The sequence below is a fragment of the Delphinapterus leucas genome, chromosome 1 (assembly GCF_059928025.1).
Source record: "Delphinapterus leucas isolate spDelLeu-1000000601 "Yukka" chromosome 1, BTC_Dleu_Yukka2, whole genome shotgun sequence".
Taxonomy (NCBI): Eukaryota; Metazoa; Chordata; class Mammalia; order Artiodactyla; family Monodontidae; genus Delphinapterus; species Delphinapterus leucas.
The window spans coordinates 162,415,170-162,425,242 of record NC_143129.1 but is presented as its reverse complement, the minus strand read 5'-3'; the positions used below and the strand labels follow the sequence as shown (position 1 = coordinate 162,425,242).

General features: G+C 38.7%; 1 protein-coding gene across 5 annotated transcripts in view; it reads left to right on the top strand.

Annotated features, from left to right (window-relative positions):
• Positions 1-222: 222 nt before the first annotated feature.
• The window catches only part of ZMYM4 (zinc finger MYM-type containing 4), a 174,824-nt gene continuing 164,973 nt past the window's right edge, over positions 223-10,073 (top strand). For 3 of the 5 annotated variants that reach the window (XM_089896239.1, XM_089896252.1, XM_089896233.1), the window contains exon 1: positions 224-627. In XM_089896239.1, coding sequence (XP_089752365.1) covers positions 589-627 — 39 coding nt within the window. In that variant the 5' untranslated portion in view covers positions 224-588. Of the gene's footprint in view, positions 628-10,073 lie in introns of all 5 variants that reach the window. The other 2 variants (XM_089896248.1, XM_089896261.1) reach the window with 2 other exon arrangements.

Here is a 10,073-nt window from a genome sequence, read left to right as displayed (position 1 = left end):
TGACATTTCACCCAATACTCCAGACAGCCCTTTTACTAATTTCTTTCATTCCTCCTTCATCACTGCGTCATGGTCCCTTTAAGGGAGCGGCCATAGTTGAGTAGTGGGAGCAGCTGCTGGCTGCAAAAAGACTTGCAGGATTTGGCCTACCCTGGGCCACTCAACGCGCACGCTCGGGACCGGGGGCTTGGTGGGAAAGGAAGGAGGGGCTTAGGGTGCGCCTGCGCATCAAGGGCGCGCGCAAGGGGCTGGTTTGGTGATCCCTTTAAGAAACCGCAGGCGGAGGAATTTCTCTGAGAGAAAATAATCCTACTCACGGGGCCCCTTGGAGGCCATTAACCCCCCGAGTCCCGGCCCCCCCCCCTTTCCCGGGCAGGCCCTACCGCCTACGCGCGCACCCGTGGGATCTCAAGATCTCCGACCCGGCGCGCGGCATCCGCCCCCTCCCCACTGTAATCGCCAGGCTCGGCCAGGTCCGGGGAAGCTGCCGCGAGGCGGCCGTGCCTGCAGTGTGGGCGGGGGCCGGGGGCCCGAGAGGTTCCGCCGCCACAGCGCTGGGAGCCGCAGTGGTTCCGAGCGGGGCTCAACATGGCGGAGAGAGAGGTGGAGTCCAGCCCCCGAAAGAGGGTAGGTGAGGTGAGGCAGAACTCGGGCGGCGGGCGGCGGGGGGCGGGGCGGGGGCCGCGTCCCGGGGCCGGGGCCGGGAATGGGCCATGCGTAGGCTCGTGGAGGGGTCGCCGAGGCCCGGTTGGGGAAAGGTTGCGGGCAGGACTGAGGCAACCTTGGGTCTGGAGCGCGCTTAGAGTGGTCCTTCGGCAGGTGGGACAAAGATTTGCTGCTGGTTGGGAGGGGGAGGGGCGGGGGCTGTTGTTTGGGTTTTTTTATTTTTCCAACACTGAGGGTGGGTTATTTGGGTCAGGGGAGGGAAGGTGTCAGATACTTAAGTGCATCTTTGGTGAACCAGAGTCTGGAAGTTTAACAGGAGAGAGGTCAGGTGGGGGTGGTGGTGGCGGGAATGAGTGGTGGAGGGGTCTTCGGTGATACCATCGCGAATTCATTTTCCTGCCTCCTTTCCACTCCCTCCCCCCCCAACCGTTATCAAGACCAAGGTGGAGGTGGTGCTCTTACCTGAGAAGAAGTGGGGTCGTTGGCATGCCTTGATGTATGAGAAAGATTTTGGCAACTATGAATGTCATTTTCTAGTCTAGCCCCTTTACCAACATTTGAGAAGGTGGAAGAGTGTGACAAGTTTTGTCATATCAAGGATGTACCCAAACAACCTGCAGAGGCGAAGCCAATTCCACATAGTTGTTGAGTGCCTTTTAAAGTTTGTCTTGAAACTTTTCTTATTTAATTATGAGTGATTTTTTTTTCAGATGGAGAATAATACAGTACTGTCGATTGAGCAGTATTTTTAGATTTTTTCTTTTACCCCCCGCCGCCCTCCCGCTTAGCGTGTTAAGCAGTAAGTTTACTACCAGGAATCTTCCTTTTTGTGAATGGTATCAAAATGAAGTTAGTGTTAAGCTAACTGCCTAAAAAATTACTGCGTAATCTTTATTGAGAATGCCCTTTCGATTTATCATAAAGTTAGCAATCTCATATAGATAATACAACTAACATTTTGAGTGCTTACCATGTGCCTGGCACTGTGCTTTATAGGAAGAATTAAACCTCACATTTACTATGTAAAACACATTTTGCAGATGAGGAAATGTAGGCGTAGAGGGGTTGAATAGTTAAGATCAGATAGTTAAGAGGTTGAGCTGGGATTTGAATCCATGTTTGTCCCAACTACGGTGCTTGTTTTGCATGCCACATAGTTTTTAAAATCTGTGTTTCTCTCCTTAAAAGCTTAAATGGTAAATAACGAGGGAAGTGTCAAGCAGTATTTTTTCTACAATTGATTAGGAAAATATTTTCAACTACATAGCTGAAAAAATTTACAGGGAGTGTCCATAGTATCCACCATCTAGATTCTACCATTAACATTTTACTATACTTGTTCTATCACATATTTATCCACATTTATCTCTTTATTCATCAGTTCTTATTTTAATGCATTTCACTGTAGTATTGAGCAATTAAAATTTATTGTTGATAGTCTTAGGTCTATAAAATTTTACATCTCCCTCATGCAATAATTAGATCTTCCTCATACATAGGACAAATTAAGCTGTGTGATAGTATGTCCAAATAGTTCACTTAGTATAAATATTGGTTATGGAATGCACGTGTTTTGAAATTTTAAATTGTTCTTCATGCTGTGAGCCAGTTTTAAACTGGATCCTCATTATGCTTGAGTGAAGGCGTATGGCATGTGGTCCACCAATTAAAATATAAAGAATAAATTATTTTAGATGTGTAATTTTATTCAAGGAGGTCTCTGAATCCAGTTAATACTAGTGCTGTTGTCATTCACAGTATAAAATAGAATGTTTTAGAAAACATCTGTGTGCTTTGGTAACAAATTCAACTAGATATTAAATACTTCTTTCTCTTCTAATATACTTAAAAGGTGCCACACAGCTAGCAGTCTAAACTTTTATTATTATTATTATTTTATTTTATTTTTGCGGTACGCGGGCCTTTCACTGCCGTGGCCTCTCCCGTTGCAGAGCACAGGCTCCGGACGCGCAGGCTCAGCGGCCATGGCTCACGGGCCCAGTCGCTCCACAGCATGTGGGATCTTCCCGGACCGGGGCACGAACCCGTGTCCCCTGCATCGGCAGGCGGACTCCCAACCACTGCGCCATCAGGGAAGCCCTAAACTTTTATTATTTTTTAACAGTATGTAATATACAGAGCACTCGTACAGGTTTTCCCCATTATTTTACCAGTTTCATTGTGGAGGAAGGTTACAGTCAGTGTCTTTTAGGCTCCATAATCCATTTTGGTTTTGATAGTTTGGTTAGAATGTTCAGTAGAGTTGTCTTAAATGGTACACATGGTGCATGTGCTTTTTTTCCTTCATTTTTCGTCGGTGCCTGTGCTTAAACTCCACGTGGATTCCATATGTGTACTCCAAGCAGATTAGTGGGGACTGTGTACAAAAGTACAGTATCTTATAAAATAGTTTGCCTTGAGGTAGTTAGGCCTAGATAATAAGTTTAGATTATTTAATCTGAAATTTCATTGATGACATGGTATTGTATTTTTTTTTTTTTTAAACATCTTTATTGGGGTATAATTGCTTTACAATGGCGTGTTAGTTTCTGCTTTATAACAAAGTGAATCAGTTATACATATACATATGTTCCCATATGTCTTCCCTCTTGCGTCTCCCTCCCTCCCACTCTCCCTATCCCACTCCATGGTATTGTATTTATGATGCTTACTGCCTTTGACTTTTATAATCATAAGTCACAAAAAATTGTTGAGTACCTGTGCTAGTTCATGAACTATTTGCTAGGCATTGTGCTGTGGTATATGGTATTTATGATAATTTAGAATTATATATTCTGACTCTTCTGCTATATTGTGAACTCCATAAGGGTAGGGCCATTATATGCTTTTTGCATCTCCAACACCTATGACCTTCACATAATAGGAACTCAAAAATGGATTTTTGGTAAGAAAAGTTTACCTGTTGCATTAGAGGCTCTATGGCTTGGGTACCAAGTTATCTGGTTTGTAATTCTGGGACCTTCAGTTATCTTTCATATCACCTTTTACACCCTAAATTCTCTTCTGTGAATCCAGATTTAAGGATCTTGTGATCGTTCTGGATGACGGTTAGATGGGAGAGTGTGTTTTAAAACCATTGAGTTAACAACCTTAAACTCTTTGTAGGTCTGCCTGGTGTCTTATGTTTGTGGGCACTTAGGACAATAGGTATTAATTAGGTAAGATTGATTTGATTGTATTCAGACTATATCTGAATGCCAGTCTCTCGGTTTGTGAACACGGGGAAGCTGAATATGTGGGTGGGTGAGCACTACATCCATCTATCATCTCTGCCTTAGAAAGAACCAAGTTCAAATGAAGGCCAGTATTTTCTTTTTTTTTTAAGACACTGAGGTTTTTTTTTTGTTGTTGTGGACCATTTTTAAAGTCTTTATTGAATTTTGTTACAATATTGTTTCTGTTTTATGTTGTTTTGGTTTTTTGGCTATGAGGTATGTGGGATCTTAGCTCCCTGACCAGGGATCAAACCCGCACCCCCTGCATTGGAAGGCGAAGTCTTAACCACTGGACTGCCAGGGAAGTCCCTGAAAGCCAGTATTATACACACACACTCACACTCTCTTACTTTAAAGTCAGGATACTTTTGAGATATTATTTATGAGTTTTTTAAAGACTGTAAAATTTTTATTTTCTGAAATAAGTTTTAAAATTCATTGCGTAGGCTTGTAAGTAGAGGGGTTATTTTATGCATGGTTATTATAATAAACTATTAGAAGCATGAGATCTAACTAAATCTGGTGGCCATATTTTTTTGTGAAATCCCTTTATCTTTTCAAAGGTTACATACAAAATAATAATAACTTTTGTAAATGTATGTGTTATTACCTGGTCTAGTAAGTTGTGTCCATTTTCATACTTAAACTTTTCTGTATGTTAAATTTGAGGTATATGTGTTTGGCATGCTTAATAGAAAGAAAGCATATGTATAAGCAGTATGCTTCCATTTTTGTAAAAACAAAGTGTTCTTTCTTCCTCACATATGTGTCTATACTTGTATATGTATGAGCTTGGAGAAACTTGTGGAGGACACATGTCAGGCTGTTACCATTGATTACCTTCAGCACGTGGGGATGAGAAAGGAAAGTGAGACTAAGGGGGAGAATTTTGCAAAACGGAAAAATACTCGGGGTATAATATTAAGTGAAAATGTAATCTACTTTGTTATTGTAAGTATGTAAAAATTGAACGTGCATGTAGACAGGGATAGAAAATAACATGAACAAATGAAAACATTGACTTTACTACTGATGGAATTATGGAGAAGTTTTGTTTTGGATTTCTGTTATTTTAATATTTTATAATAAAATAATTGCAAAAGGTTTATCCCTCTTAATTCCTTAATGAACTTTTTATCTTTTGGCTAAATGTGTTGCTTAAAAACATGGTGGTACATATCATTAAAAATATTTGCAGATCATGTGTACATAGTGTAAGTTATCTACTTTAAGAATGCATTGGCTCTTCGTATAGAGAGCATTTCGAAGAGACCATTCTAGTGTTGACAGTGATCCTGTATTGTTTTCACAGTGCCCCTCTTGTAACTAGCAGAGGCTTCTGTAAATAATGATAATACCTGGTATTTATAAACATTTTAATTTCCAGTCATTCTAAATATTTTATATGTAGTATGTTTTTTAATCCTCATTAATTCCATGAATAGTAGTTACTATTATTGTCCCATTTTATAAATTAGGAAACCGCAGCACAGAGAGAGCTCAAGGTCATGATATAATAGGCTAAACCAGGATCAAGTACCGTTTGAAAAACTGCACTGTTTGATAAACAGTATAGGTTAGAATTCATTATAATAACATGCAGTAATTAAAAAACATACATTAGTTATTAATATATATGATATATAGTAATATGTGTAAATAATAGTATAGGTTCAGAATTCATTATTTGGAATTTTTGGTTGTTAAAATAATACTGAATTAGGGACTTCCCTGGTGGTCCAGTGGTTAAGACGCCGCACTTCCTCTGCAGAGGGCGCAGGCTTCGATCCCTGGTTGGGGAACTAAGATCCCGCGTGCTGTGTGGTGCGGCCTCCCCCGAAAAAAACCAGGAAGAAACAAAACAAAAAACATTGAATTATATTTAAATCCAGTCGATGTAAATTACTTCTCAGGAAGCATCAAATTAACTTTCTGCCTATGAAATATATGAGATAACCTTAAAACATATGCAGCTCACATGTTTATTTTTAAGAAATATATACCAAATATTTTAAAACTATGATTCATTTTAAAGATAAAGCTTATGCTTCCTTTGAAAATGGAATGATTTTATTATATACTAAAGAGAATATAAATAGATAAATGTACAATTGCAATTTCTCTGGATATTTAGAAGATATTTTTGAGTTCTGTATCAGGAGACCAACTTTTAAAGGAGACTAACTACTACTACTTTTTAAAAAAGACTGACATTTCCCTTAAATATTCTGATTATTTTACTATGAGTTAACAGTATGTAGTTATTTTAGCAAAAGAAAGAAAAAGAAAGTATTTTAACATAGTATTGGGCTCTACCATACAAAATTGCTAATATTTGACGTACAGAAATGCCTTTTCATATGGCTCAACCCAATAGTAAGAGCATGGGCTTTTCAAAGTCCGGTTATGTTCATCCTCTGGTATTTAGCAATAATATACCCACACTCACTTTCTTATGCTTAGGGAATACTTATAATGTTATTTAAATTTCATTCTTATCGTTCTGGCCTCCCAGAATCTTGAGTTAGCTGCCTTCCTGCCTTTGACCAAAGACAGTACCTGAACAAACCTTTTTTGTCCAACATATAGGCTACCCACTAATCTTTGAGGTCAAAGATCACATGTGTTCATCTTTCTTTACATTTCCCAAAATGTCTTACAAATTTATATATATACACTCACATGCATACTACACATTTATAGGCAAAATTAAAAAACTTTGTTTCATAATTCCATATCAATATAGAATATAAAATATAGATTGGTACGATAAATCCCATGTTCTTAATACCCAGTTTTGACAACTAAACAGTTATCAACATTTTGCCATTCCTGTCTCATCCAACTTCTTCCTTCATTTCTCTTTTCCTTTCTTTCTTTGATGAAATAGTTTCAAAGAAATCTCAGGTATCACATCATTTAATCTGTAAATACTTCTGTATGTATTTCTAACAGATAATTAAAAAATACAACCACAATACTATCATACCTAACAAAATTAAGAGTTTCTTAATCCAGTTCAGATTTCTCTGATTCTTTAAATGTCTTTGTACAATCGGTTTGTTTAAGTCGCTATCCAAATGAGATTTACCATTTCATTTGGTTTATATGTCTCTTAAGTTTCTGTTAACTTTAACCATCCCCCCATCCCCTGTCCCCTATAGCCCCTGCACTTTTTCTCATGCTATTTATTTGTTTAAAAAACTAGCTTATTTGTCCAGGAGAATTTACCACATTCTGGTTTTGGCTGATCGAATTCTCGTGGTGTTTAACGTGTTCAATTACCCTTCATATTTTCCACAAAATAGTTAGATATAGAGCAGTGGTTCTCTGTTTTGGCTGAAACATTAGAATTACGTGGCGAGCTCTTAAATATCCTGATTCCTAGGTCAATTAAATCAGAATTCATAGGGTGGATTCTAGGCATCAGTATTTTAAAAATTTTCCCAAGTGATTTCAGTCTGCAGCTAAGGTTGAGAACTTGAATTGGTAGAGCTTTATGAGATTTAGGTTCAGTTTCTTTGGAAAGAAAAATTCATAAATAGAGTGATTGTATAATTTATTTCCCATCAGACAATTTTAAGAATGAAAGGGTGTGCTATTTAATAATTACAGTGGGACAATAGCCATGAACTGGGACTGTCCTGTACTAATTAGGACGTATAGTCACTCTATTAGGTGATGCTGCAAATTCTTAATTGCATCATTCTAGGAGGCAACTAAACAGTTATCGATATTTTGCCATTCCTGTCTCATCTAACTTCTTCCTTCCTTTCTTTTTCTTTCTTTCTTTCCTTGCTCCCTCCCTCCCTTCTTTCCTTCCTTTCTATGAAATAACTTCAAAGAAGTCTCAGGTATCACATCATGTAATCTATAAGTACTTCTGTATGTATTTCTAACATAAGAATTAAAGAAAAATACAACCACAATACTGTTATACCTAACAAAATTAAGAGTTCCTTAATCCAGTTCAGATTTCTCTGATTCTTTAAATGTCTTTTTACAATTGGTTTGTTTAAATCACTATCCAAATGAGATTTACCATTTCATTTGTTTTATATGTGTCACACTTAGTGATACTAAAATTGATCAGTTTAGGTTCTGTCAGCAGAATCCAACATAGTTCTTAACTTTTCACCTAATGGATTTATCAGCCATTGATGATTGTTGCCTAGATCCACTATTTCATTAGAAGAGTGATTTTCTATCATTTCTCCTATATTTATTCACTGGAATTCTTTCATAAAGAGTTCCTTTATCAATTATTTGGTTACCCTGTAAAATCATTTATACAGGAGAAGCAGAATAAATCCTTATTTTTTCCCCTTTATATACCAGTTTTCAGAAGAATGAATTGATACCTTAGCAAATCCCAAAGTTGAGGTTTGGGAGGGGATACCACTGTGAACTCATGAATTTTAATATAGTTTATATATTTAAATTTATTGTGGTTAGTATTCTTTTTTTTTTTTTTTTTGCGGTATGCGGGCCTCTCACTGTTGTGGTCTCTCCCGTTGCGGAGCACAGGCTCCGGATGCTCAGGCTCAGCGGCCATGGCTCATGGGCCCAGCCGCTCCGCGGCATGTGGGATCTTCCCAGACCAGGGCACGAACCCGTGTCCCCTGCATCGGCAGGTGGACTCTCAACCACTGCGCCACCAGGGAAGCCCTAGTATTCTTTTTGATGTTTAAATTTGTCATATTTTTGATCAGTGGGTGTCTGTATTAGTTTCCGAAGGCTGCCATAACAAATTACTACCAACTTGGCTTAAAATAACAGAAATTTGTTATCTCACAGTTCTGGAGGCTGACTGTCTGAAAATAAGGTGTTGGCAAGGCAGTGTTCTCTCTGAAGGCTCTAGGAAAGAATCCTTCCTTGCCTCTTCCAGCTTCTTGTGGATTGATTTGTGTTCCTTGATTTGTGGCAGTATAACTCCAGTTTCTGCCTCCATCTTCACACTGCCGCCTTCTCTCTATATCTTTCAGTGTCTTCTAAGGATACTCTTCATTGGATTTAGGGTCCATCCTAATTCAGGATGCTCTCATCTCAAGATCCTTACCTTAATTACATCTGCAAAACCCATTCTGCACACATTCTGAGGTTCTGTGTGGACATGTCTTTTAGGGGCCACAATTCAACCTACTACAGTCCTCCCTTTTGTCCCCAAACTCCATGTCCATTCTGTATGCAAAGTACATTCACCTCATCTCAACACCCCGAAAGTCTCAACTCATTACAACATGAATTTTTAAGCCCAACTCATCTAATATCATCAGCTCAAAAAGTCCAAAATCTCAGTATCTCAACCATCTAAATTAGGTATAGGTGTGACTCTGGGTATGATCCATCTGGAATAAAATTTCTCTTCATTTGTGGACCTGTGAAACCAGAAAACAAATTTTCTACTTCCAAAATACAATTGTGGGACAAGCATAACATGGACATTGCTTTTCTAAAAGGAAGGAAATGGAAGGAATAAAGGGATCACTAGTCCTAATCAAGTTCAGAACCCACAAGGTCAAGAGAATAATTCTCAAGACCTGAGAATAATTCTCTGTGACTTGATCTTCTGCCCTCTGGGTCCATGAAGGCACTGTAGACCCCTGTTTTGGGCCTGCTTCTCTAGCCTCTGCCTTTGTGTCTGTGGCTCTGTCTTTGGAGTCATTTTTCTTTTTCTTGAAGAGTAGCACTTGTTTGCAGCTGAGTAATTTTATTAGCTCTTTCCTGCCCATAGAATTCCAGAAGTCAGTTTTTTTTTTTCCCACTTTGTCTAGTCTCTGTTCCTTTAAGAACAGTCTGGCCGTGTTTTTTCTGGTTTAATAATGCTCAAAAACCTGTGAGTCTCCTCTATATATTAAGGGTATCCACACAGTTAGAAAAGATAGTTCTTCACAGATCTTTCCTGGATAACCCCATCTCTATTCCTTACTTAAGTTGAGATGATTAATTGGATCCATGAGTCACACACAATATCTTCAGTAAGTGGTTGCCCAGCTACACCCTTCACCTCTCCCTAGAGCACACTTTTCTTATAATGGATTTCCTAATTTTAGCATCCTTTGCAATCTGGATAGGCTCAAATCATTAAGAGTTGTTTCCTTTTTGCTTAATGGTTCCTTCTTCAGTTTACCTCTTTCCTTTCCCTTTTTCCTATAAGCAGCAAGGAGTATC